At 41.6% G+C, this 25456-nt stretch overlaps 1 protein-coding gene across 1 annotated transcript in view; it reads right to left on the bottom strand.

The window, feature by feature from the left end:
- The window catches only part of 5-HT2A (5-hydroxytryptamine receptor 2A), a 174170-nt gene that overhangs the window by 17474 nt on the left and 131240 nt on the right, over positions 1 to 25456 (bottom strand). The window contains exon 8 of the mRNA XM_065237295.1: positions 20692 to 20895. Coding sequence (XP_065093367.1) covers positions 20692 to 20895 — 204 coding nt within the window. The remainder of the gene's footprint in view (positions 1 to 20691; positions 20896 to 25456) is intronic.

The raw sequence follows: 25456 nt of genomic DNA on the forward strand, positions 1-25456 counted from the left end.
GCGTGTTGGGAGGGTTCTTGTCCTTGGGAACCACCTGCACGTTGTTGGCGGCGTACCACTCCATGGCCTTTTTACCGTAATGGCAAGATGCCAAATCCGGCCAAAACAGTACGGAACAACCGTGTTTCTTCAGGAAAGGCAGCAGACGTTTATTCAAACACTCTTTCACGTAAATTTCTTGGTTGACAGTCCCGGAAGCTATGAAAATGCTGCTTTTCAAGCCACAGGTACAGATGGCTTGCCAAACCAGATATTTCTTTGCGAACTTTGACAGTTTCATGTGCTTGAAAACATCTGCTACCTTTCCCCTTCCTTTTGCCGTATAAAACTCCTGTCCCGGAAGCTGCTTGTAGTCGGCTTTGACGTAGGTTTCGTCGTCCATTACCACGCAGTCAAACTTCGTCAGCATCGTCGTGTACAGCCTCCGGGATCGCGCTTTGGCCGTCGTATTTTGTTTATCATCGCGATTTGGAGTCACTACCTTCTTGTAAGTCGATAGTCCGACTCGTTTTTTGGCTCGATGCACGGTTGTAGACGATACACCCAGCTTATTTGCGGCATCTCGGAGAGAGAGGTTAGGGTTTCGCTTGAAACTACCGGCAACTCTCTTTGTCGTCTCAGCGGCTTCCGGTTTTCGATTTCCTCCCGATCCAGACTTCCTGGCTGTCGACAAACGTTCCCCAAACACTTTAATTACATTTGTAACGGTTGATTTGGCAACTTTTAGCGATTTTGCCAACTTTGCGTGCGAGTAGCTCGGATTTTCGCGATGCGCGAGCAAAATTTTGATACGCTGCTCTTCTTGCTTGGACGGCATTTTGACAACTGAAAAGTGAATTCCAAAATCAAAATAGGAGCAACATTCTACACACACACACCTTCAAAATGAGGGGTGTTCAGGTTTTTTAAATGCAAAATTGAAAGAAATACGTCAAGTTGATATTGACCAAATTTTGACCGTATCACCCTTTACGTGAAAAGGAAGTCTACATGCATGAATCTTTGCATGCCTAAATGCTTACATCACAACTAAAATTAAAAAAAAAAATCTGTTTAGCTTAAAAGGTAACTTAGAGTAACTCCTATACAGTTTATTTTTTAAATTTACTTTTCATGCATTCATTTCTCACAAAAGATGTGATCTAGATAATGGAAGAATAGCGCATTTTGTTTTTTGCTGAAGCAAGTAAGTAAGCTGCTATCCCTTTCTGTTGGAAAGTTATAATCCTTGTTTGTTGAAAAATAAGCAGTTTAAAATTATAAATATCTCAAACAGAAGTAAGTGGATTTTTATGTTATTAGTTGCATTTTGTAAGGTTGAATATGTTCGTGCTTTTATTTATGTAAAGTGTTGTTTTCTCAAAACGGAACTAAAGAACTGGGACAAATCGATTATAGAAGCCATTTGGAAAAACCCTATATACGAATTTCGCGCCAAATCGTATTCGGAGCTGGCAGCACCCTCTCAGATTGCAATGAAACTTTCTGGATGTGTGGATCTTGACTAAAAAAGCCACTTTGCATACACTTAGTTTTTGAAAAATTTATCTAGACTAACCTTTGAGAAGGACCAAACTTTTATTGCCGATTTTTTTTTTCAAAAAATTAATATGGAAAAATTACAACTCCTACCTACAAAAGTGTCCAAATTATCTAAAAAAAAATACTGAAAAAAATCCATTAGAGACATACATTAAAAAATTCAATTTTTTAAAATTTGAAGTCGATTTAAAAAAAGGCTAGTTTCATTTGGATGAAACTTTGTCTCAAGAATTGTGTTTAGTACCAACTGTCCATGCATCGCAAGATGGCCACTTTTAAGGAAAAAAAATACTAACAAAAACTTTTTAATGTCTAAGCTATTTTTTTTTTATTTTTCCATTTTCACATCCTTTGGTCCCCGGTTCATGAGTTGATTGGTTGGTAGGTAGGGTCCAGGTGTAGGAGCTGCCTTCCTGGCGTCGGTAGCATTGGTGCTCAGCACGGAAAACAAGATCGGCGGAAAACAAATCAAGGAAAAAAAAGTACACTTCTAACCTGCGTACAATTTTTTTTTTAATTTTTCCCCATATTCGAGAAGCCTTCCCCGGGAAAGCGTCGAAAATTCACTCAAACCATGGGTGATGTGCAATTTACGCTGTCGGAGACCAGCCATTTTGCCCTAGGTTTTCCCCTTCACGACGGGACGCACGTTTTACCTTCACAGCTGCCAAGATACGAAAGAGGCCGGAGCTCAGTGCTGCGCGGTCAAGTGAGCGGATGCGGGGTTGGGCGAACAGCGAGGCGGGCAAGGCACAAGTTGTATAGAGTTGAGTAGGGCTGTGTAGCATGGCTACGGTATATATATAGGGTGGGACCAAATGTAAATAAGCAGAGGATTACAGCTGTAATCATGCGAACTGTCAAATAATAATCACGACCCCACACAGGTGACACATTTTTTGGCAACTTTGAATAAACTGAATTTAAATGTGGGTAGCATTTGTCCATGTGCGTTTGGTTTGGAAAGTATTTTTTTCTAAATCATTAAAAATAAACTCACGCCGACCCACGCCGCCACACCGCCACGCCGCCGCCGCCGACAGAAAAAAATATTTCACGCCTCCGCCGAAAATATTTTGATCGGCGCACAGGTCTAGTTAATATTGATTAAGTTGATCTTGTAGTAGTCTGTAGAAGGTAAATTACTTTAATTTTTGTATTTTTATATATATATTGTATCAATCAACGAAGAGCTGAAATAACATGAATAATTAATATCGATGAATCCAATGTTTCAAAAATGTTCTGTTTTTTTATAGATGGATTATTCATATTTAACTTGAAGTTCAACATTTATTAAACCATTAGGAAATATGAACAGCCAAACCTGCTTTTCTTCAGCAAGAAATCCCTCAACTATTGATTTGGTCTTAACTGATTCAAGTCAATTTTGGGGGGCGACCCCGGCGTAGTGGTTAACATCCATACCTCGCACGCCAAAGTCACGAGTTCAAATCTCACCCCCGGACAAGTCACGAATGACCCTCGAGTGTTAAAGTGACTATAATAAAAAAAAAAAGTCAATTTTGTAGCCAATTGTTTACTCATGCTGACTTCGGTGCTGATCACCTTCCAGTAACTTTTGAAATATCGATAGAGCAGATTGGGAGCAATATCGAACGTTTATGGAATATAACTTCGATCCAGACATTCCTTTGCAAACCAAAGATGATGCTAATTATGCACTTGAATCTCTGACTACTTCTAAAGTTGAAACAAGAGCTGCCTCAGTACCAAAATGCGAGGTTAAATTCGATTCAATTGCAGATGATGATCTTCAACTCTTGGTCCGGCTGAAAAATATCCGTAGGAGGCAATATCAAATAACACGCGATCGTGTCATGAAAATTATCTGACGGGATTTGCAAAATCAAATTGAAATGCGATTCTCTGCCCTGATGAAAAAAATTGATGAAAATAATGTTTCGAAATTAGACCCGAGTTCCTAACCCTTTTGGAAGCTCACAAAAAAAAAACCTCAAAAGCCTATTTACAAAGCTTAAAGAAGGTAGTAAAACTTTTATCACAAATTCGGAAAAGACACAGAAACATGCTAAGCAATTCGAGAGCTCCCATCATTTCAGTTTGGGTCTTAATAGTCCTATTGAGAAACCTGATTCGGGGATCTCTGGGGATTTTTTTTGCAGCATTGTAGGTCCAGCAGGCTTCGTTAAAGCATCGGCGACCATTTCGGTGGTGGGGCAGTACACAAGCTTCACGATATTCTGCTCACACAGTTCCCGTACAAAATGTCGTTTGGTGTCGATATGCTTTACTCGACCACTAGACCTCTCCGCCTTGGCGAAACTAAGACATCCTTGGTTATCCTCGAAAATTGTCGTCGGTTCGTTTTGTGGATGTCCAAGCTCGTTCAGAAGTCGCCTCAACCATACCACTTCCTGGCAGGCCAAGGTGAGCGCGTTGTATTCCGCCTCAAGAGATGACAAAGCAACCGAGCCTTGTGCCTTACTCACCCAGCTGACCGGACCGCTACCGTTAAAGAAAACGAAACCAGTAGTCGAACGTCTGGTCTTCCGATCACCAGCCCAGTCTGAATCAGTATATCCAACCAGTGTCCAGTTTTCCTTTGAACCATACCGGAGCTTCCATCCCTTTGTTGTGATTAGATACTGCAGAACGCGCTTTGCCGCTGACCAATCCATGTTGTTCGGCTGACTAACTTTTCTACCTAGAAGCCCGACACTCAGTACAAGTCAGGTCTGGCATTGACGGCCAGATACAATAGCCCTCCAACCAAGCTTCGAAACAACGACGGGTCATCTAATTGCTTGCTGTCAGGATTCTCCAAACTATATCAAGTATCCATGGGGGTCTTCACAGGTCGTGCGCTCTCCATGTTGAACTTCCGGATCAAGCTTTCGATGTACGGTGTCAGTCTGAGCGTGTAACATCCATCTTCTTTCTCTATTTCGTACCCTAGGAAGTGCCGAACTGTACCAAGCGCCGTCATGCCATATCTTTGGCGCAGGCTCTCGAATACTCTGTCGATCTCCTCCTCATTGGTGCATCCGATAATCAAGTCGTCTACATATACCAGCAAATATACTACACACTCTCCGCGGCGTATATACAGACACGCATCCGTCTCGCATGGTTCGAACTTCAGCTCAAGGAGTGCAGCATGTAGCACCTTATGCCAGCACCTCGCAGATTGACGTAATCCGTAAATGCTCTTCCGGAGTCTGCACACAAAGCCTTCCTTCTCCTTTTCTACGAAGCCTGGAGGTTGGCTCATGTACAACTCCTCCTCAATTGTACCGTTAAGGTAAGCAGTTTTCACATCGTAGTGTTTTAGCTCCAACCGCTGCTGTCCGGCGACTGCCAACAGTACGAGCAACGTCGTTTGCCGCGTCACTAAAGCGAACACCTCCGCATAATCCACTCCACGTGATTGAGTGTACCCTTGCGCCACTATGCGAGCTTTATGCTTGACTACTCTACCCGTATCGTCAAGTTTCAGTTAATAAACCCATTTTGCACCAATAAGTTTCTTCCCGGCAGGTAGTCGCACAAGCTTCCAGGTATTTTTCTCGGCATGAGCCTTCATCTCTTCGATCATAGCACACTTCCACTCAGGGATCACTATTGCCTCCTGAAAGTCACAAGGTTCTTCATCAAGAGTCACTTGCCCTACCACAAAGTCTTCGTATCTCTTCGGCAATGCACCACGATTTTAGCGGCACGCTCTGTTTAACACTTCATTGTCTCCATTGTCTGCTGCTGCATTGTTACTCGGTTTGTTGCCCGGTCGAGAAACCGATAGCCCTTATGCTGACTGGAGTAACCGATAAACAACAACTTTCTTGCCTTCGCGTCGAATTTCTTCCGTTTCGCATCGGGAACGTGGACGTAAGCCGCGCACCCAAATATCTTCAGATTTGTCAAGTTCGGTGATGTACCCGTCCACAGCTCGTAGGGGGTTTTATCAACAGATCTTGATGGCAACCTATTCTGTACGTAGTTCGCTGTAAGGACCGCCTCACCCCAATAGCACTTTGGGAGCCTCGCATCCAACAGCATGCAGTTGGCCATCTCCTGCAGCGATCTGTTTCTCCGCTCCGCTACTCCGTTTTGTTGGGAGTAGGGAGTAGGGAGTGGATAACTGTGACTGGATACCTTCGTCTCTGTAAAACTGCTGCAAACGTTCCCCTACGAACTCGCCGCCCCCGTCGGATCGAATAACTTTAGGCTTTCTTCCGAATACGTTCTCGTTCTACCGAGCATATTCTCTGATCCTTTGCTCCGCCTCATTCTTCGTTTTGAGGAGAAACACTGCACAAAAACGGGTATAATCATCTATCAGGGTAATGAAATACCTATTACCGCTCGGAGTCGCGTTCTCCATTGGACCACACAGATCACTGTGTATGAGATCCATGGCCTGTTTCGACTTCCGTTCTGTTAGAGAGGGAAATGGCTTACGTGCTAATTTACCTTCATAACAGCATTCACACACGATGCGCTCGCCGCAATCCTTCACTTCCAATCCGCTAACCAGCATTTTCGACTGCATCTTTTGTACCACGTTCATATCCCGATGGCCAAAACGGCGATGCCATGTGTGCTGGCACCGTTCCGTGTGGTTTCCACTAACAGCCACCAAATACTGCTCTGCCAGCTTGAGCTTATACTGGCACCCGATTAGTTCACCGACAGCTATAACATTGCATTGTCATGAACATTTTTTTTTTTTTTTTTTTTTTTTTGTTAATTACTTTATTTGTACAGGCTCAATCGAATAAACTTTACAGAGCCAAGTTATCATTTTCTTTATACATTATGAATGTCTTAAATCTAAAATTAAAGGATTGGAACCGATTACTCGCGGTCTTCTCGAGGTTATTGGATGACAATTGTTTGGATCGGGAGAGGGAAAAGGAGATTTGGAATATGATTCTAAAATTTCACTATTTCTAAAACATATACTTAATCCTATCGACGTTATATCAACTCTGTAATTATACAATTATTACAGAAACAAATCTACAAAAAAAAAATACACACACACATACAAAACAGAAACTAAACACAAGGTTAATCAAACTTACAATCTATGGTTAATATTCTTCAAGAAAACATATATGAGTTGCATAAACTCCAGATCGCGTCTAGCCAAAATATCCCGAACTGGAACATTAGGTTGTCTACCTCGAGCCCGAAGGGAATCGTACAACTCGGATCTGACTCCACGGTGCTCAGCACATGACCAAATAATGTGATCTGCGTCCTGGTAACCTTGTCCACATTCACAGAGATTACTGTCCCCCAGCTCAACACGGAACAAGTGAGCGTTTAACGAGTAGTGATTGGACATGAGGCGAGACATCATACGAATGAAGTCTCGACCCACATCCAACCCCTTGAACCAAGGACACTTCGACACCTTAGGGATGATTGAATATAATCATCGTCCCAAACTCCCTTCACTCCATTTATTTTGCCAGCTGGCGAGGGACTGTTGACGATAAATGAAGAAAAATTCGTCGTAGGCGATTTGTCGATCGTAAATATCGCCTTCCATAGCGCCCACCTTTGCAAGCGAGTCCGCCTTCTCATTGCCCGGAATCGAGCAATGAGATGGGACCCATGCAAAGGTGATGACAAAAGATCTTAAAGATAAAGCACTTAGAAGCTCTCGTATTTTCATGAGAAAATACGAGGAGTGCTTTACCGGCCTCATGGAGCGAATAGCCTCGACAGAACTGAGACTATCCGTAAAAATAAAATAATGATCTGGTGCAAGTGAGGCGATCGTTTCTAGCGTATAATGTATTGCCGCCAGTTCAGCAACATATACGGAACAAGGAGCATGAAGCATTCGAGAGGCGCTATGAAATTCGTTATAAATACCAAAACCAGCGGACGCCTCTATTAGTGATCCATCTGTGAAGAACCATCTTGCGGAATCAACTTGGCCAAACTTTGCAGCGAAAATTGACGGAGCAATCATGGAACGATGATGCTCTGGGATTCCGCGAATCTCTTGCGTCATCGATAAATCAAAATGAACAGAATTGTCGAAGTCGGAGAAGCAAACACGATAGGGATTATGCTGCGAAGGGCTGACATCCTGTGTTATGTACACGTAGTACAATGACATAAAACGAGTTTGAGGGTTTAGCTCAAGAAGCTTCTCAAAGTTTGCAATCACCAGTGGGTTCATAATTTCACAACGGGTGAGGAGCCTGAGGGATAATTCCGAAAACCGATCAGAGAGTGGCAACATGCCCGCTAACACTTCGAGACTCATCGTATGAGTCGAGTGCATGCATCCTAATGCAATACGAAGACAGCGATACTGGATCCGTTCCAGTTTGATGATGTGCGTTTTAGCCGCCGACTGGAAGCAAAAACTACCGTACTCTAAAACCGATAAAATCGTTGTCCGGTACAACGTTAGAAGATCTTGCGGATGGGCTCCCCACCACGTTCCGGTAATTGTTCGGAGAAAATTGATCCTTTGTTGGCATTTCCGCTTCAGATACTCAATGTGGGATCTCCAGGTGCATTTTGAATCGAACCAGACCCCAAGATATTTGAAAGACATGGAATGAGTGATCGGCTTACCCAAAAGTTGAAGCTTCGGTTGTGCTGGGCTATGCTTCCTAGAAAAAACGACCAACTCAGTTTTCTCCGTGGAGAATTCGATACCTAGCTGAATAGCCCAAGTAGACAAATTGTCTAAGGTATCCTGTAAGGGTCCTTGCAGGTCGGCCTCTCTGGGTCCTGTCATAGACACTACTCCGTCATCTGCAAGTTGTCTCAACGTGCAGTTGTCCCTTAGACAATTGTCAATTTCTCTGACGTAGAAATTATACAGAAGGGGGCTTAAACATGAGCCCTGGGGGAGACCCATGTAGCTAAATCGTGAAGCTGTAGAGTTTCCATGAGAAAAGCTCATATGTTTCTCTGACAGCAAATTGTACAAAAAGTTATTAATTAATGGAGAAAGGCCACAAGCGTGGAGTTTGTCTGAAAGGACTTCAACCGATACTGAATCAAAAGCCCCCTTAATATCCAAGAAGACAGAAGCCATTTGCTCTTTTTTAGCAAAAGCCAACTGGATTTCTGTGGAAAGCAACGCGAGACAGTCGTTCGTTCCCTTGCCCCTACGGAAACCAAATTGAGTATCTGAGAGTAGGTGGTTCAACTCAACCCATTTGTCCAGGCGAAAAAGGATCATTTTCTCCAACAATTTTCGAATACACGATAACATCGCAATGGGACGATACGAGTTGTGATCTGACGCGGGTTTTCCAGGCTTTTTAATGGCTATAACTCTCACCCGCCTCCAATCATCCGGAACAATATTTAGCTCCAGAAACTGACCAAACAAGTTCAACATGCGCCTCTTAGCGACGTCTGGGAGGTTCTTCAACAAGTTGAACTTGATTCTATCAGCCCCCGGAGCCGAATTGCCACACGAAAGGAGCGCGAGTGAGAGCTCCAGCATTGAAAAAGGCTGGCTGATCTCGTCTACCGAATTCGTCGTTTCGCGAGGAATCATCTGTGCCGGCACAGAATCAGGACATACTTTTCGCGCGAACTTGAGAATCCAACTATCCGAGTACTCCTCGCTCTCGTTGTTTGAAGACCGGTTACGCATCCTTCGCGCCGTGTTCCAAAGCGCATTCATCGACGTTTCGCACGATAAACCGTCCACGAATTGCCGCCAGTATCCGCGTTTCTTGGCTTTGATGAGGCTCTTGAGTTCGCGTTCAAGAGCCGAGTACGCTTCGAAATGTACGGGTGTTCCCCGTTTCCGGAAAAGCTTAAACGCGTCGGACTTTTTACGATAAACCTCAGTGCATTGCTGGTCCCACCAAGGGGAAGGAGGTTTCCTACGGAAAGACGTTCCTGGAACCGGCCGAGTTTGAGCTTGAAGCGCGCAGTCCAAGATCAGATTGGAGAGGAAGTTATATTCCTCCAACGGTGGAAACCCTTCTACCGACGTTAGGGCATCTTCTATCACATTTTTGAACTTTGTCCAATCGATATTACGGGTAAGATCGTACGCGACGTTAACGGGTTCCGACGGATTGAACCCACTGGCAACTGAAACTTTGATCGGCAAGTGATCACTACCGTGGGGATCTTGGATCACATTCCACGTGCAATCCAACGATACTGAGTTAGAGCAAAGTGTGAGGTCTAATCTGCTTCCATTCGAGGATGGGCCAGCCAAACGTGTTACTTCTCCATTGTTAAGAATTGTCATATTAAAGCTGTCGCAGAGGTCATATATCAAAGTAGAACGGTTGTCATCATACAGTTCCCCCCAGCCTGTACCGTGGGAATTAAAATCTCCCATAATCAACCGTGGAGCAGGAAGTACCGAACAGATATCTGAAAGTTGTTTGCGATTAACAACGGCTCTAGGAGGAATATAAACAGAAGCAATACAAAGGCTCTTACCTTTAATAATAGCCTGACATGCGACAACTTCAATACCTGGAAATTGTGGAAGATTCACTCTATAGAAAGAATGGCACTTTTTGATCCCCAAAAGTACCCCTCCTCCACGCGAATCCTCACGATCCAGTCGAATAATGTTAAAATCATAAAAAGGAAGATCGATATCTGAAGAGAGCCAAGTTTCACAAAGAGTAAATGCATCACAATCATTATTGTGAACTAAAAACTTAAAAGAGTCTAATTTAGGAATAAGACTTCGACAATTCCACTGTAGAATAGTGATCAAATCCCCGACCTCGTTTGGAAAATTATCCATCGAAGGAAATGATTGCTGCAATGAGGGGCCACTTCAATGTCAATTGCTTCAATAGGGTCTTCACAGAAGGAAGCATTGCCAGAACAATGCTTTTGAGAGGATCAGAAATATTGAGGTACTTGAGAATATCGTCCACAATTTTATCAAATGAGAACAACCCGGATGAAGAAGGGGCTTCTGTTCTTAAAAATGGGCCATCAGGGGTTTTTGATGTCCCCGGGAGAGATGGAAAATTCTGGTTATAGTCAGTTCTGCGGAAACCAGGAGGAGTTGAAACTTCCTTTTTTCCATCACTCCTTGATTTGGGCAAGCTGATTTGGGGTTCCTTATCTGCAACTTTCCGCGAACGGATGCGTTTTAGTTTCCGTGCAGAACCTTCCGGAAAACTGAAAGAAACTCCCTCCTCAGCCAAGTCAGAGTCAGACTCGTCATCAGACAAAACAGCAAAGGGATTTTTGTCGTTGGTTGATGGTGTGGCGGTTTTTAGCATGGCTGCAAAAGACTGCCTGGAACGCTCCTTAAGAGAGCGTTCTAGTTTCTCCCCGCGTTGCTTGTACGCCGGGCACGACGAGAGACCATGAGGAGTTCCCTTACAGTACACGCATTTTGGTGCAGTGACTGTGCAGGCGCCATCCTCGTGCTTCTCCCCGCATTTGGAACAGCGTGCCTTGCTGCCACAGTGAGAGGCCGTGTGTCCCAACTGTTTGCAGTTTTGGCAGTTCATGACCCGAGGAACAAACAAACGCACAGGTAGCCGAAGTTTTCCCAACTCGATGTAGTGAGGAAGGGCTGAACCAGAAAAGGTCACCCGAAACGAGTCTGTGGGGGTAAAGCTCTTTTTACCCTCGCTGAAAGATACTGAGTTCAGTTTCTGGACTTCCAGTATCTCAACCGTGGGAAGCAAGGGGTTCTTGAAACGGCCAACCGCTTGCTTCGCCAAGATCTCGGGGGTCAGACTCGCTTCGGTGACCACACCTTCGATCTCCACATTACGAGCTGGGATGTACACTCTATACTCGAGTGTAAAGAGCTGGGAGGCAGCAATCTCGTTAGCTTGTTTCAGGTTAGAGACGACAACGCGAAGTTTATTGTACCTCACCTTCGAGATTTCGGTCACGGCCGAGAACCGCTTCGTCAGATCATTAGTAATTTGCATTACATTCAAAGGTTTCTTTTTGGGCTGAAAGTAAACAACCCATGGGCCAGTCGAGTCTTCTGGGTAGGCTCGCGATCGGGGGCTTATCTGTCCCTGTCCATTACCAGACTGAGATGACGAAGCAGGGATGGCATCATCTGATTTCTTGGATGACAGACGTTTTCGACCCTTCTTGCTATCGCGTGGCAAAGTGGTGTCATCTTCCGACAAAACGTCCATTTCGTCTTCCGACAAAATGTCCATTTTGCCGTACTAGTGGGAGCGAAAAACGCTCTACCACTGCAACGATAATCAAAATTACTCGGACACAATACACGAAGAAAAAAAATACTAACACAGAAACACAAACTTAAAATTTAACAGATGGGAGAAAGAAAGAAACAAGAAACAAAAACTTATCTGATAATCCTATACTACTATCACCGAGCGTTTACACAGCAGCAGCGGAGCGATGCGCAGCTTGGATGATCTTCGATCCGCGTATGCGGGCGGTCTTCGTTGGTGTGTGCTTGTATGAAGCTCGGCACTCAGCTGAACACACGATGATGGATGAGCGGCTTGAATGTGGAGGCAGATGCTGACACTCGTTGACGATGATCCGTGTGCACAGGTATGCGTGACCACGCACCGATGGTGCGCAAAATGATTGGCGAATTGCCAATCGCAAAACCAATTATCGATGATGCCGAAAACACACTTTCTTCTCAGAAAAAAACTCACTTTTTGATAAATTTATCGGGAATTATGCCAGGAATCACTTAGCGAGAAAAACTGATTATTTACGTCAGATAATAGCGAGAAAACTTCCAAATTAACGGAGCGCGAAACAAGCCGACCGTACTTCTTGCTAGGACGCAGTGGTGTGTGATGAACATTTTTGATCTCACAGCTTTTCTCGTTGAACAATACTGAGAAACCTTTTGCTGCTAACTTTCGCACAGAAATCAAACCTCCTTCCAAACCTCGGGAACATAAAACACATTTTCCAGCGTGATTGCAATACGCTGACCACTGCCATTTACGCCCATGACAACACCACTTCCGCATCCAGAGGATTTGGTTTTCGACCCGTTTGCCAAAGTCACTTCAACTACTACGCCACTTTTGAACTCCGCGAAAAACTGCCGGTCGTTTGTCATGTGGCAGGTGCATCCACTATCGATCATCCAAGCACTCGGAATAGAGCCTCCAGCCACAAAACACACGGCACCACAAACGGTATCATCCGCCGCAACCGGCTTTGATTTTTCAGCTCTGTCCACTTGCAGTTGCTTGGCTTACTGTTCCGGAGCCGACTTCTTATTGGATTCAGTCGACATTTCACTGTTCTTCGTTACGAGAAACTTGCGACAATTTCTTCTGAAGTGACCCGGACGCTGACAAAAGAAACACTGTTTCTGCTCATCCTTCACTTTCGCTTCAGCCTTGTGCACTTTTTCTTCTTTGTTGACACCTCCGCTAGCACCATCTCGCTTCTGACATTCGTCACGCAATCTCGCCACCACCAGGTCCATCTTAAGATCCCCTTTTGGGCGATTCTCCAGCGAAGTGACAAAACTGCTGAAGGACAAGGCAAACTGTGCAGCATCATAATAACTCTCAGCTGCTCACTCAACTCGACACCTGCACTATCAAGCCGCTCGACCAAATTTTCGACCTCTTCAAGATGTTTTTCAACGTCACCACCTTCACGCAAATTAATTGCACACAACTGCTGCAACAGCATCGCTTGAGTGCCGATAGTGGCCTTCTCGTGATAGCTTTTCAGATTTTGCCACATATCCCGCGAGGTCTCAGCTTTCTTCACGAAACGAAGCTGGCTGTCATCGATAAATAGAGCAATTGTCGCGCGAGCTTTGGTGTCACATTTCTTCCACTGTGGATACTCTTGACTTGCCTCTAAAGGCTTCGGTTGTTCAACAACCTACCATAGCTCTTCGCGTTCCAACAACGATTTCATGCGGAACTTCCATGACACATAAAGGGTTATACGGTCAAAATTTGGTCAATATCAACTTGACGTATTTCTTTCAATTTTGCATTTAAAAAACCTGAACACCCCTCATTTTGAAGGTGTGTGTGTGTAGAATGTTGCTCCTATTTTGATTTTGGAATTCACTCTTCAGTTGTCAAAATGCCGTCCAAGCAAGAAGAGCAGCGTATCAAAATTTTGCTCGCGCATCGCGAAAATCCGAGCTACTCGCACGCAAAGTTGGCAAAATCGCTAAAAGTTGCCAAATCAACCGTTACAAATGTAATTAAAGTGTTTGGGGAACGTTTGTCGACAGCCAGGAAGTCTGGATCGGGGGGAAATCGAAAACCGGAAGCCGCTGAGACGACAAAGAGAGTTGCCGGTAGTTTCAAGCGAAACCCTAATCTCTCTCTCCGAGATGCCGCAAATAAGCTGGGTGTATCGTCTACAACCGTGCATCGAGCCAAAAAACGAGCCGGACTATCGACTTACAAGAAGGTAGTGACTCCAAATCGCGATGATAAACAAAATACGACGGCCAAAGCGCGATCCCGGAGGCTGTACACGACGATGCTGACGAAGTTTGACTGCGTGGTAATGGACGACTACAAGCAGCTTCCGGGACAGGAGTTTTATACGGCAAAAGGAAGGGGAAAGGTAGCAGATGTTTTCAAGCACATGAAACTGTCAAAGTTCGCAAAGAAATATCTGGTTTGGCAAGCCATCTGTACCTGTGGCTTGAAAAGCAGCATTTTCATAGCTTCCGGGACTGTTAACCAAGAAATTTACGTGAAAGAGTGTTTGAATAAACGTCTGCTGCCTTTCCTGAAGAAACACGGTTGTTCCGTACTGTTTTGGCCGGATTTCTTGCCATTACGGTAAAAAGGCCATGGAGTGGTACGCCGCCAACAACGTGCAGGTGGTTCCCAAGGACAAGAACCCTCCCAACACGCCAGAGCTCCGCCCAATTGAGAAATACTGGGCTATTGTCAAGCGGAACCTAAAGAAGACCAAAAAAACTGCTAAGGGCGAGTAGCAGTTCAAGGCAAACTGGCTTTCTGCGGCGAAGAAGGTGGACAAGGTGGCTGTACAAAATCTGATGGCAGGGGTCAAGCGTAAGGCCCGGCAATTCGGATTTGGAAAAGCGGAAGCCTAACTGAATATTTTTCCTGAATTTTATACTAATTGAACTTGAAAAAGAAATTTAATTTGATTTTTTAAATAAACGATTTCACCGATTTACACGCGTTTTCCCTTGACCAAATTTTGACCGTATCACCCTTTAGTTTCCGCTGCTGAGCTTGGGGAACATCACTTTCAATGAGTCGGCCATCTTGTTTTCTCCGAACCAAAACTTTTCTTCAGAAGGGCACCGGCGAGCCTCCCGGAACACGAATTTTCTCGACAAAACACACTCTAATTCTTCCTCCGGCACCTGGGCCCATAACCTGATGGACCAACAGGACAGCAGAGACACGCAGAACGCGACCGAAGCAGAAGAAAAAGGAACCACTCGAGAATAACTTGCGGATACTCGGAGAAAACAGAAAAACACGTTCGATTCGTATCGAGTTCACTTTAATGATTGAAACGGAAATAGAAAACAGTGTTGTCAAAAATAATGAATTTAACTCTACACACTTATATCTCTTCGGGGGGTGATTCGCTGTAATCATCTCACTCCTACAAAAAAATGGGCCTGAATTGTATGAATAAGATCTGGAAACATATTTTAATACTTTTCTTCCAAAATATTGCCAATTCATTCACGCATTGGTAATACTTGCATCAATAAGTACGGTCAGTCGATTTTGTTCTGCTCAGGGCATGAAATTTCAATAACTGTTTTCACTAGCTTTCACTTCTCAGAACCACACTAAAAACAATTACGACACGTGCTTCTACAAGCACTTTCAAGTTAATTCACTTATAAAGACGATATTTACTTAAATAATATCATTTGCATCGTTAAAAACGTGAGCCGTGAATAATTTTGTAAGCTGAAATTGTTTTGTTTACCTTTTTTCCACACACCGCATTACGAAGGTTTGTGTACGAATCATCTATCATCGAATATAGTATTGTCGATTTAATTGAAACAAAGCTTTAATTGTTTTTTAAGGTGCTTAAACTGTGTTAAATATAGAAAGCATCCTTAATAAATGTTTAAAACAATTTCTTATTTTGTTTCTCAAGACAAAAAATTAAAGTGAATGAACCTAGAAATCTTCTATAGAAAACATATATGTCGTTCTGGTTGCACTGCTCGAAGCCATCAGCTGATATGCAGAAGGCGGCAAAAGGATGATTCAGAAACAAAAACATACACGATAAGAAAAAATATCCAGCGGCCAGTTCATTTTTGCCTACTTTTGACTTTGTTCACCTACTTTTGGGTACAATTAACTATTTTTGGGTAGAAGCGAACTGTCAATTCCATACTAATTGAACACAATTAAATGAAAACTCTTCGACCCACATTACCTACTTTTGGCTTCCTGCAATATAGTGCCAAGATTTGTGAAAATGAGTCACTTTGGGATCTTTTTTCTTACCGTGTACCTGGAGGTGTGAGCTCTGGAATCACTTTTGGACAGGTCGTATGTAACCAAATTGTACAAAGTGTGATGTTGAATCAATTAACTACTATGATGACTTGACTTGTTGGTTTTAGTGGCTAGGCGCATAATTATTTTCTGCATAGGAAGGGGTGTCCTAGGAGGTGGTAGGTCGATAATATTGGCAAATTGAATAGAAATGTAGTGATAGTCTTAAGGTGATTCCTTGTAGAGTCCACAAATGGCCGCCACGTAGGCTATACATGCACTTCCACTACGAATTTTCAATTACACAGATCTCGAAAATTAATGCACCATTTCACCTGAAATTGTTACTTCATGTTTGCTGCCGGTCAGCAAACGTGAAGTACCAGTTCCAATGTGGTACGTTTCGAGGAAGCTGATATTTGTGCACTTAAAGTTTCGAAGTGGTTACGAGAATAAGGATCCCACAGCGAAACACCCTAATATTGGATGATAAAGAGATATCTTTACCTTTTTAAAAATGACGAAGGTTGAAATTTATAGTAAGATGGGTACAACTTATTCTTTACCTTTCTTATTTTTTATCAACTGTTACACATTCGACCTAATAATAACGAACTCTAGCAGCTATGTTCTCGGTAGTTTCGGTAGTGCATGATGTACACTCACACCACTACAGCATCAATGATAATCAATTCACTGACACATAGAAAGGAGAGAAAAAAAGTATGACGTATCGTAGCACCTTAAGCCTAACACGGGAGATATTAAAATCAAAGCAGTTATAACATTTGTTGAAAATTTTGCACATGCTAGTTAGCGGCTCATTAGCGCCGTAGTTTATGCCTTGATATTGAAAAATAATAAGAACGTAAATTTACGCTTCTGATATTGACATTCAACTGCTGCAGAAGTGAACCGCAATTTATGTCAGAACGTAGAAGATCAGCGATGAAGGTAGCTTTAAGGCCCAAGCGCAATGACAGCGGAAGCGGAATGGCAGCCGAAGCGGAAAAGCCCGAGCTGAGTAAGCTTACTTGTCGAATTGAAAACTAGTTAGAATCAAATCGACTTCGGTTAGGCATCTTGATTTCATTTGTGACAACTGTCAAACTTTCCGTTTCCGTTCCGCCTCGGCGAACACTAAGTAACTGTAGGGACATCCAATTACAGCGACTTTCATAACTAGGGAGATTGAAAGGATCACTCCAGGATAGCCAATGTAGGGCGAAACGTACAAATCTTCGCTGAATGGCCTCAATACGATTCACCCGTTGCTGTAAAAAAGAGCCCATACTACTGAACAGTACTTTAATGTAGGGCGGACTAGCGAACAATAGAGTGTTTTTAAACAGAAAATGTGCCTAAAGCCTTTGGTGAAACGAAAAATGAAACCAAGTTAAGAAGACACCTTTGCGGAAACATAAGCCACATGGTCCTTGAAGGTGTGTTGTGAATCAATTAGGACGCCTAAGTCTTTAATGGTTGATTCACGGTTTAATATTTGCTCCTGCAGGCTGTAAGCATAACGAATAGATTTTTTTTCCTGGAAAACGTTATAATGGCACATTTAGAAGCATTTAATACCATCCTGTTCTTGTCACACCAAACAGTAAAAACGTCCAGGTGCTGCTGAAGAAACAATGCATCACTTCGATCTTTGATGACAAAGTATAGTTTGAAATCATCAGCATAAGACAGCTTCAGGCAACGGATCGAAAAGTACAACAAAAATATGAAAGGTCTCAGATGACTGCCTTGAGGTACACCAGAAAAAACAGCGAACGGTTGAGAAAAATGATCTCCAATCTTCACTGACATATGTCGACCGGTGAGATATGAACGAAGCCAATCAAGAAGGGAACCGTGAAAACCGAGTCACTCTAGTTTGGCCACTGCCATCTCGTGATTGATTTTATAAAAAAAAGCAGCAGAAAGATCGGTGTAGATAGCATCCACTTGATGACCTCTTTCCATCTCGTGTATGATTGATGATGTGTATTGAACGAGATTTGTAGCGGTCAACCTCGTCGGCATAAATCCGTGTTGTTCAGTCGCGATGTAACTAGAGCATGTGTGTTTTAAATAATCTAACACCAATAGTTCAAAAAGTTTTGAGACTGCACATAAGGCAACGATACCACGGTAGTTGGACACCGACTGCTTATTGCCTTTTTTGAAGACAGGAAAATTAAAAGAATCCTTCCAGCCCAGAATCCAAAGAGGCAGAGGTTGAAGATGGGTGCTAAAGGTGCGGCCAGCACTCCAATACAGTTCTTAATAACCGCGGAAGGGATTCCGTCAGGGCCAGTGCTGAAAGAATTTTTCAAACGAAGGCCTGCTCTACGAACATCATTAGTCGAGATAGGCGAATGCGACCCATCAGCAAAAAGTACGGGAACATCACTTACGGCGACTACGATGTGCTCGTTAGGTAAATTTTCTTTGACGAAGACACTGCTGAATTGTGACATGAACATGTCAGCGATTCCCTCCGTATCTGATTCTTCTTGATCCGTATTGTACATTGTAGAAGGTGAGCCCGATTCCTTCCGTTGATCGTTCACATGATTCCAGAAGCTCTTGGGATTTGCTTTGAGTTTAGTTTGTAGATGGCGCTGATGGGCTTGATAAAGCTGTTTGTTGAACCACTTATACTGTTTCTTGACGAGGTTGTACTGCCTCTTCGAGGTATCCGTTCGAAGCTTACAAAATGTCTTCAAGGCAGCTCGTTTGGATGACTTCAGCCGCTTGAGTCGGCGGTTGGTCCAAGGAAGGTTACTAGATATGGGTGGAGTTGTCATGAGTACAAACTGGTCGATCGCATACACGACAATATGCGAGAAAATAGAATAGGAAGCATTCGCGTCACGATCTCGGAGTTCATCGTCCCAGCTGATGTTTTCGAAAAAGGTTGCCATTCCCTCGAAGTCAGTCCTACTGTAGTCATACGATACACTGTCCACGGTAACTCGAAAAGTGCAAGCCTGATACAAGTGTAATGGTGTCTACAACGTTTAACTAGTGGTTCGGGTGCCTCTTGAACCGAGCAATTAGAAGCGAGTTCACCGCTAAGGAAACATAGATCTAGAAGTCTATGATTTTCATTGAAGATCCCGTTCCGTTGCAGAAGATCAGCAGTATTGTGACAATCTAGGAGAGATGCTACTAGAGGTGTAATTTATGAGCCAATAGACTATGAACGGAGTTCTAATTTCCTAGTCAAACCAAGTGAAATATCTTGAATTAGTACTAGATCAAAAATTAGCTTTTAAAGATCACATTGAGGGCATTCAAGGCAAATGTAACAAATATATAAAATGTTTGTATGCTCGTATAAACAGGAAATTAAAACATTGCCTGACGAACAAACTTCTAATATTTAAACAAATTTTTAGACCGGCGATGCTTTACGCTGTGGCAATATGGTCTAGCTGTTGCACTAGCAGGAAAAAGTACTTCAAAGGATTTAGAACAAAATTTTGAAGATGATTTTGAAGTTGCCTTCTTGGTACAGTACTACCAACAATCAATACGAAACTAACGATTTTAATTTGGCTCACTACTTGACTAGCCTATTGGTCCCAAGCAAACGATTAACGTACCCCATCCTAGTCGAAATTCTAGTACTACGCAATGTTTGTTTTGATTCGCTATGAAAGTTTGACAAATAATTTGAGGGGATTTTCCTATGTTTCGAGGGGTGAATCGATTAGCTTGGGACCGAAGAGAGTACCAGAGCTGAGCCAAAAAGTTGAGCACGTTATTTCGGGACCTTCTAGTCTTAGAGTTACCTGTATGGTACTACCGCGGTACATTGAATTCGAATGTTGAGACTCTAGAACAAATTTCCAACAAAATAATTAATAATTTCAGGCAAAAATCGTTGCAATCCTCAATTGCAACGATTGATTCCCTTTATACCAAGATAAGATTTAGTTTTAGTTTTTAGTTTAAAGATTTCAATTGTTTTACTGACATGCAGGTTTAAAAAACCTTTTTTTAATTACTGAATTACCAAGGCAGGAACAATGTAAAAACACTTAAATATGTATCATAACAATTAAGGCTGGATAGTTACTGTAGTAGCTAGAGCACCTAGGTTAAAATAAAATGTAATTTTATTTGAATTTGAAACAAAGAAAACTATTTGAATAAAAGTTGCTTCAGAAATTAGTTTCTAAAACTTTTTCGAGCTTTGTTGTGTTTACAAATAATTGTTTGAACCGAATCTCTGCTACTTTTTTTTTCGAGATTTGCACTGTTGAGCATATTTTGCCGAAATCTCAGCAATAGTGACGTTTAGTTGCTGAGTCTCAGAATATGTTTTGCAGAATTTCAGGATAGTTTTTTTCCTCATGTTTGCTGAGATCTCAGGAAAACTTACTTATAAAACATTCGGTGAATAAATTGAGTGTGTATCGCAATTTGTTAGAAGCAACTTTGCTGAAGAATTAAATGTGTCGAACATTATTCTGGCCCATCTCAAATAACTTCAAAGTTGATATTTTGAACAAGCTCAATAAATATAGGGACCACCCTAATTCCTCTGACACCAACTTTTCCGAAGACACCATTTACCTTTAAATGATGGTCCTACAAGCGCAAACATTTTTGTCTTCCTAAAAACGGCTTTGAAACCATTATTGTGCACTGGTCGCATTCTAAGTATGATGGAAAGCAAGGTGTCCCTCATCCACGGCAAACTCTTATGCTACCTACCTACCTGTCGGAGCTGGGCCCATGAAGTCGCCAGGGTGATGTCCCGCCATAAGGTAGCAGTTTACTGTTGTTGTTGATATTGCTCTGTCGCCTCTCCAGAGGGTGTTTCAAGGGCAAGCAAACCAAGTCATCACTTTGGGTGCCAATGCCTCCGCTTCCGCCGTTTCCGGTAGATGTTTGCTTCGTCTTGGACAAGCGGCCGCCTAGTCTAGGAATAGAAAAGGTTTACTTTGTATTCCGCTGTGAATGTCAAATTACTTGCTATGTTTGTGGGTGTGTGATAAAATGCAATCGAGTCAGACAAGAAGGGTAACTTGGCAACAACGCTATCAAAAGTCAACCCCGTAGTCAACGAGAACAATCGGAGCTGTGACTTTTGTTTCGTAACCTCCACATCATGCAAACAAGATTCGCTTACATCCAATGTAAGGTTGGATTTATAACATCATCTGCATAAGTTTCATAGAACAAATGTTATGGCAGTTCTTGCAATAGATTGCAGCATACAAGCATGTACAAAATGCATATTTTCGTATAAAACCTTCACTGTGAAGTTCACAAGGGAAATTGTATAAATGTCTTAGCATTTTTTAGTGTGGAAGGGGGGGGGGCGGATTAAAGTCTGTGCTTCATCAAACGTAAACAAACCTAGGTTACTGATCTACGACCTAATAATTATGCATTGATCTTTCTGATTCTGGCTTGGCAGTCTCGGATTTGGACCTTCTTCGTGGATCTACAATTTTTAATTTAATTTTCGAAGATTCTACGATTACTTACAATAAAACAAGTGTTCGTATCCAAATAATTTTAGCTAGTCGTGTTTTTTATGTTTTGACGTAGGACTACGTCTGTGATTTCTATATCGGGGTAACTTTGTGAATACCGAAAATGGAACATGCAACCAAATTATGAAAGATTTTAAACATTAATAACTCAGCTACCCCTGGAGCAATGTCAATAATTTGATCACCAATCGATCAGAAATATTTCTACGTATCTGTTAAATTTAAGACTTTATCATTTTTAAAAATATCACCATTGAAAATAGCACGAATGTGCAACTCTTACTATGATATCACCGATTGCCTGCTAAAAACGATTTCCCTAGCACAGATTTCAATGTTGATTTCCATGCGGTCTCACCGAACGGTGTTTATTCAATCACCGTGTGGTGAGTGGTGGTGTTCTCCAGTACACAACGAAAGGCTGCCTGCAAGCAGTGAGCTGCAGCCCACATGAGCATCCATAAAATCCATTTTAATAATAATTGGCATGATAACCATAATTCTAATCATTTGAAGCATTTAGCTCAGTTTTTTTTTTAATTTAAAGCAAACGGTAAATGAATATACGCGTATTTCGAGGCACAGTAGCACTTTAATTGACCACGTTTATTCCACTTTTGATTCCATTTGTTCAGTAACGGCTACTGATTTGGAAATAACCGATCATGAGACCTTAGTGATTAATGTCTTAGACCATGCTAACGATAACGATAATTTTGTATGATTGAAGTGCTGGAGGAAATATCCGAAGCAAGCTGTTTCGAATCTTGTTGAGAGGAGCGTGGATTTTCATTCGCGGCCGGAAACTTAGATGAATCTTAATAATGCTTTGAAAACGTGTACCAATCAACTAGTTGAGCAAAATTTTGTTTCTTTGAAAAACTCAAACAGCTGGTACAATTTGGATCTTTTGCGTCTTAAACGGAAAAGGGACAAATGGTACAAAAAGTTTTGTAGATCTAATAATGACAATCACATAATCGTGCGTAATAAGTATTCACAATCGGTAAAGAAAACTCGTTGTGAATTTGTTCAAAGGAAGATTGATCAGCATCAAAACAACAGCAAAGAGTTATGGAAAATTTTGAAATCTTTATTAAAACCTAGTAATTGCAAACCGCGGCTCATAACTTTTAATGGCACATTAGAACAGTCAGAACAAGTAATTGCATCTAAGTTTAAAGATTATTTTGTCGAAAGTGTTTCATTGATTATTCAATCCATTGAATTGGTCGATGAACCTGACTAAATAAAACAGCCAGTTAAAAGTAGTTGAGATTTGAAGTTTTTCACCCAATTACATTAGGCGAACTTAGAGTTATTTGTTTTTCATTAGGAAAATCGGCTGGAGTAGATAACGTTAATGCTAGAGTTATTCTAGATTGCTTTCATGTCATTGGCCACATCTTGCTGGACCTTATTAATGAATCATTACAAACTGGACATGTACCACAAATTTGGAAGGAATCCTTAGTGGTCCCTATTCAAAAAGTTTTTTTTTTTTTTTTTTTTTAATTATAGTCATTTTAACGTTCTTGGGTCATTCGTGACTTGTCCGGGGGTGAGATTTGAACTCGTGACTTTGGCGTGAGTGGTATGGATGCTAACCACTACGCCAAGCTCGCCCCCATTCAAAAAGTTGCTGGAACGATTAAAGCCGAAGAGTTTCGTCCCATCAACATGTTGCACACATTAGAGAAAATTTTAAAACCTGTTGTTGAAGGCCAGCTGTTGGAGTATTTAAATAGTAATAGTTTGTTGATACCAGAACAATCGGGATATCGGGAAGGTCATTCTTTTGAAACCGCGTTGAATTTGGTATTAGCGAAGTAGAAAAATAACTTGGAATGTCAAAATACGATTGTTGCGGTTTTTTTGGATCTTAAACGCGCTTTTGAAACAATTTCTATGCCCTTATTGTTAAGATCAATCAAGCGCTTTGGAATTACGAGTAATGCATATAAATGGTTTGAAAGCTATTTGTCTGACAGAACTCAACGGACTGTTTTTAATGATTCTGTTTGCAGTCCAGTCGGGAATAACCTTGGAGTACCCCAGGGAAGTGTATTAGGGCCCCTGTTATTTATTATGTATATTAATGACTTGCGACGTGTTTTACGATTTTGTTATTCATTGCAGCTAAGGATTAAATTGATGCCGTTTTACACTTGAATGAAGATTTGCGTTCTCTAAGTAGATGGTTGAAGTATAAGCAGTTGAAATTGAATACAAGTAAAACTAAATTTATGGTAATTTCGCGGAATCGAGTTAATGAGAACGTCTCTCTTGTAAATTATGATGAGGCTATTGATCGCGTTCGGGAGATTAAATAAATTGCCAAGAAGTATGGAATTCTTTGTCGCCTGAAAAACGATTTAAATATTGCGATTTAAATATTGCCAGTAAAATATAACTATACAAATCAATCATATCTCCTCATCTAGACTTTTGCCCTTCCATTTTATTTCTGGCCAATGCAACACAAATATCGAGATTTCAGCGCTTGCAGAGTAAAATAATGCGTTTGATTTTGAGATGTAATAGATTCACTTCCTCAACTTTGATGCTAGACGCCTTACAATGGTTGTCGGTGAAGTAAAGAATTGTATATTTGACTATGGTGTTCATTTTTAAAGTAGTTAACGATTTGCTGCCTCGATATTTGTGTGATCGAATTGAAAGAGGAAGTGACTTTCATAGAGATAATACTAGAAACGCAGCTTTCCACATTTCTTAACTTGTGCTTCACAAAATTCATTCAATTTTAAAGGATTCAATGTTTTCAATTCGATGCCTAGACATATCAAACGTTCAGCAACACTTACAGAATTTAAAATACACTGCATTTCACACGTTAAAACTGCCTTTTGAACAGTTATCCAGTGATTTTTTTTATGAATTGACAAATTATGTATCTTGACGAAGTTATCTCTAACGGATTATTTTATATGGATAGCTGTCATAACGACTTTTTTAATAATTATTGTAGCACTGCAAAAACTATTTCTGTTCGCCACGATGGTGATGATGGATTTTTAATTTTTGATTTAATATTAGATTAATTTTAAAAAGTAGTCTACAAAGGTTTCAGCCTCGCGCGCGTATTACAGATATAGAGGACTGAATTTGACATTTGATAAAAAAAAAAATGCAATTTTGAAGCTTATTTGGAAGATACCTTGAGTTAGAAGTAAGTTTTCTGGCAAATGTTGGGAGTTCGTGAGCATTCCTGACATTCCTGAAAATTATGAAATCATCAGATTGCGGGGTTGCTAGTGTAATAGGATGCTTTGTTGATTGTTAACTAACTCTTGATTGCTTGTAATACTTATGAATATTTTAGGTGGACAAAAAGGCGAGCCACCTCTTAGGACGCCTGAACTTTTCCACATTTATATCGCTGTGAAGCAACTGTAAACTCTAGAGGGAATTTATATCTGTAACAGTTACCAATTCGATTTTGTTTGCTAACCTGGTTGAAATGTCATATTTAATTATCTTAAAGATAAATCGTCCAGCTCAAACCTTTGTAGGAGTAAGAGGTGGGACAATCATCATTTTTTTTTTAATAAAAGGAGGAAAAAGCCGAAGCGCTATTGATCGGAATCAGTAGCTCTTCGAGAGTCGCTGCGGGCCATCTTTGTCAAACGCGTCATACTAAAGAGAATAAACAGAGAGAACCCCGCTCAAATTCCTATTCCTACACAAAACACAAGCTTCTGCTGCAGTTAACAAATAAGATTTATTATATAAGACCACGTAGTCCTACGTCACCATTGCGTACAACCCCATAGGGCTGCCCCTTGTAGTTTTTTGTTTTGTTTTCGGGAATGCCTATTGCTGAAATTCTGTGTTATAACAAATCTGCTTCTTCTTCGGATTTCAAGCAGTTTGCGAGCTGCCATTCCACAGTTATTAATTGAGAGCTTTCTATGCCTGTACCATTTTTGCATTAGTAAAATTGTGTGGCAAGTACAATCA

This window comes from Ochlerotatus camptorhynchus, unplaced genomic scaffold (genome assembly GCF_037179485.1).
Source record: "Ochlerotatus camptorhynchus isolate MF236.1 unplaced genomic scaffold, CSIRO-AGI_Acam_v1.1 ptg000004l, whole genome shotgun sequence".
Lineage (NCBI taxonomy): Eukaryota > Metazoa > Arthropoda > Insecta > Diptera > Culicidae > Ochlerotatus > Ochlerotatus camptorhynchus.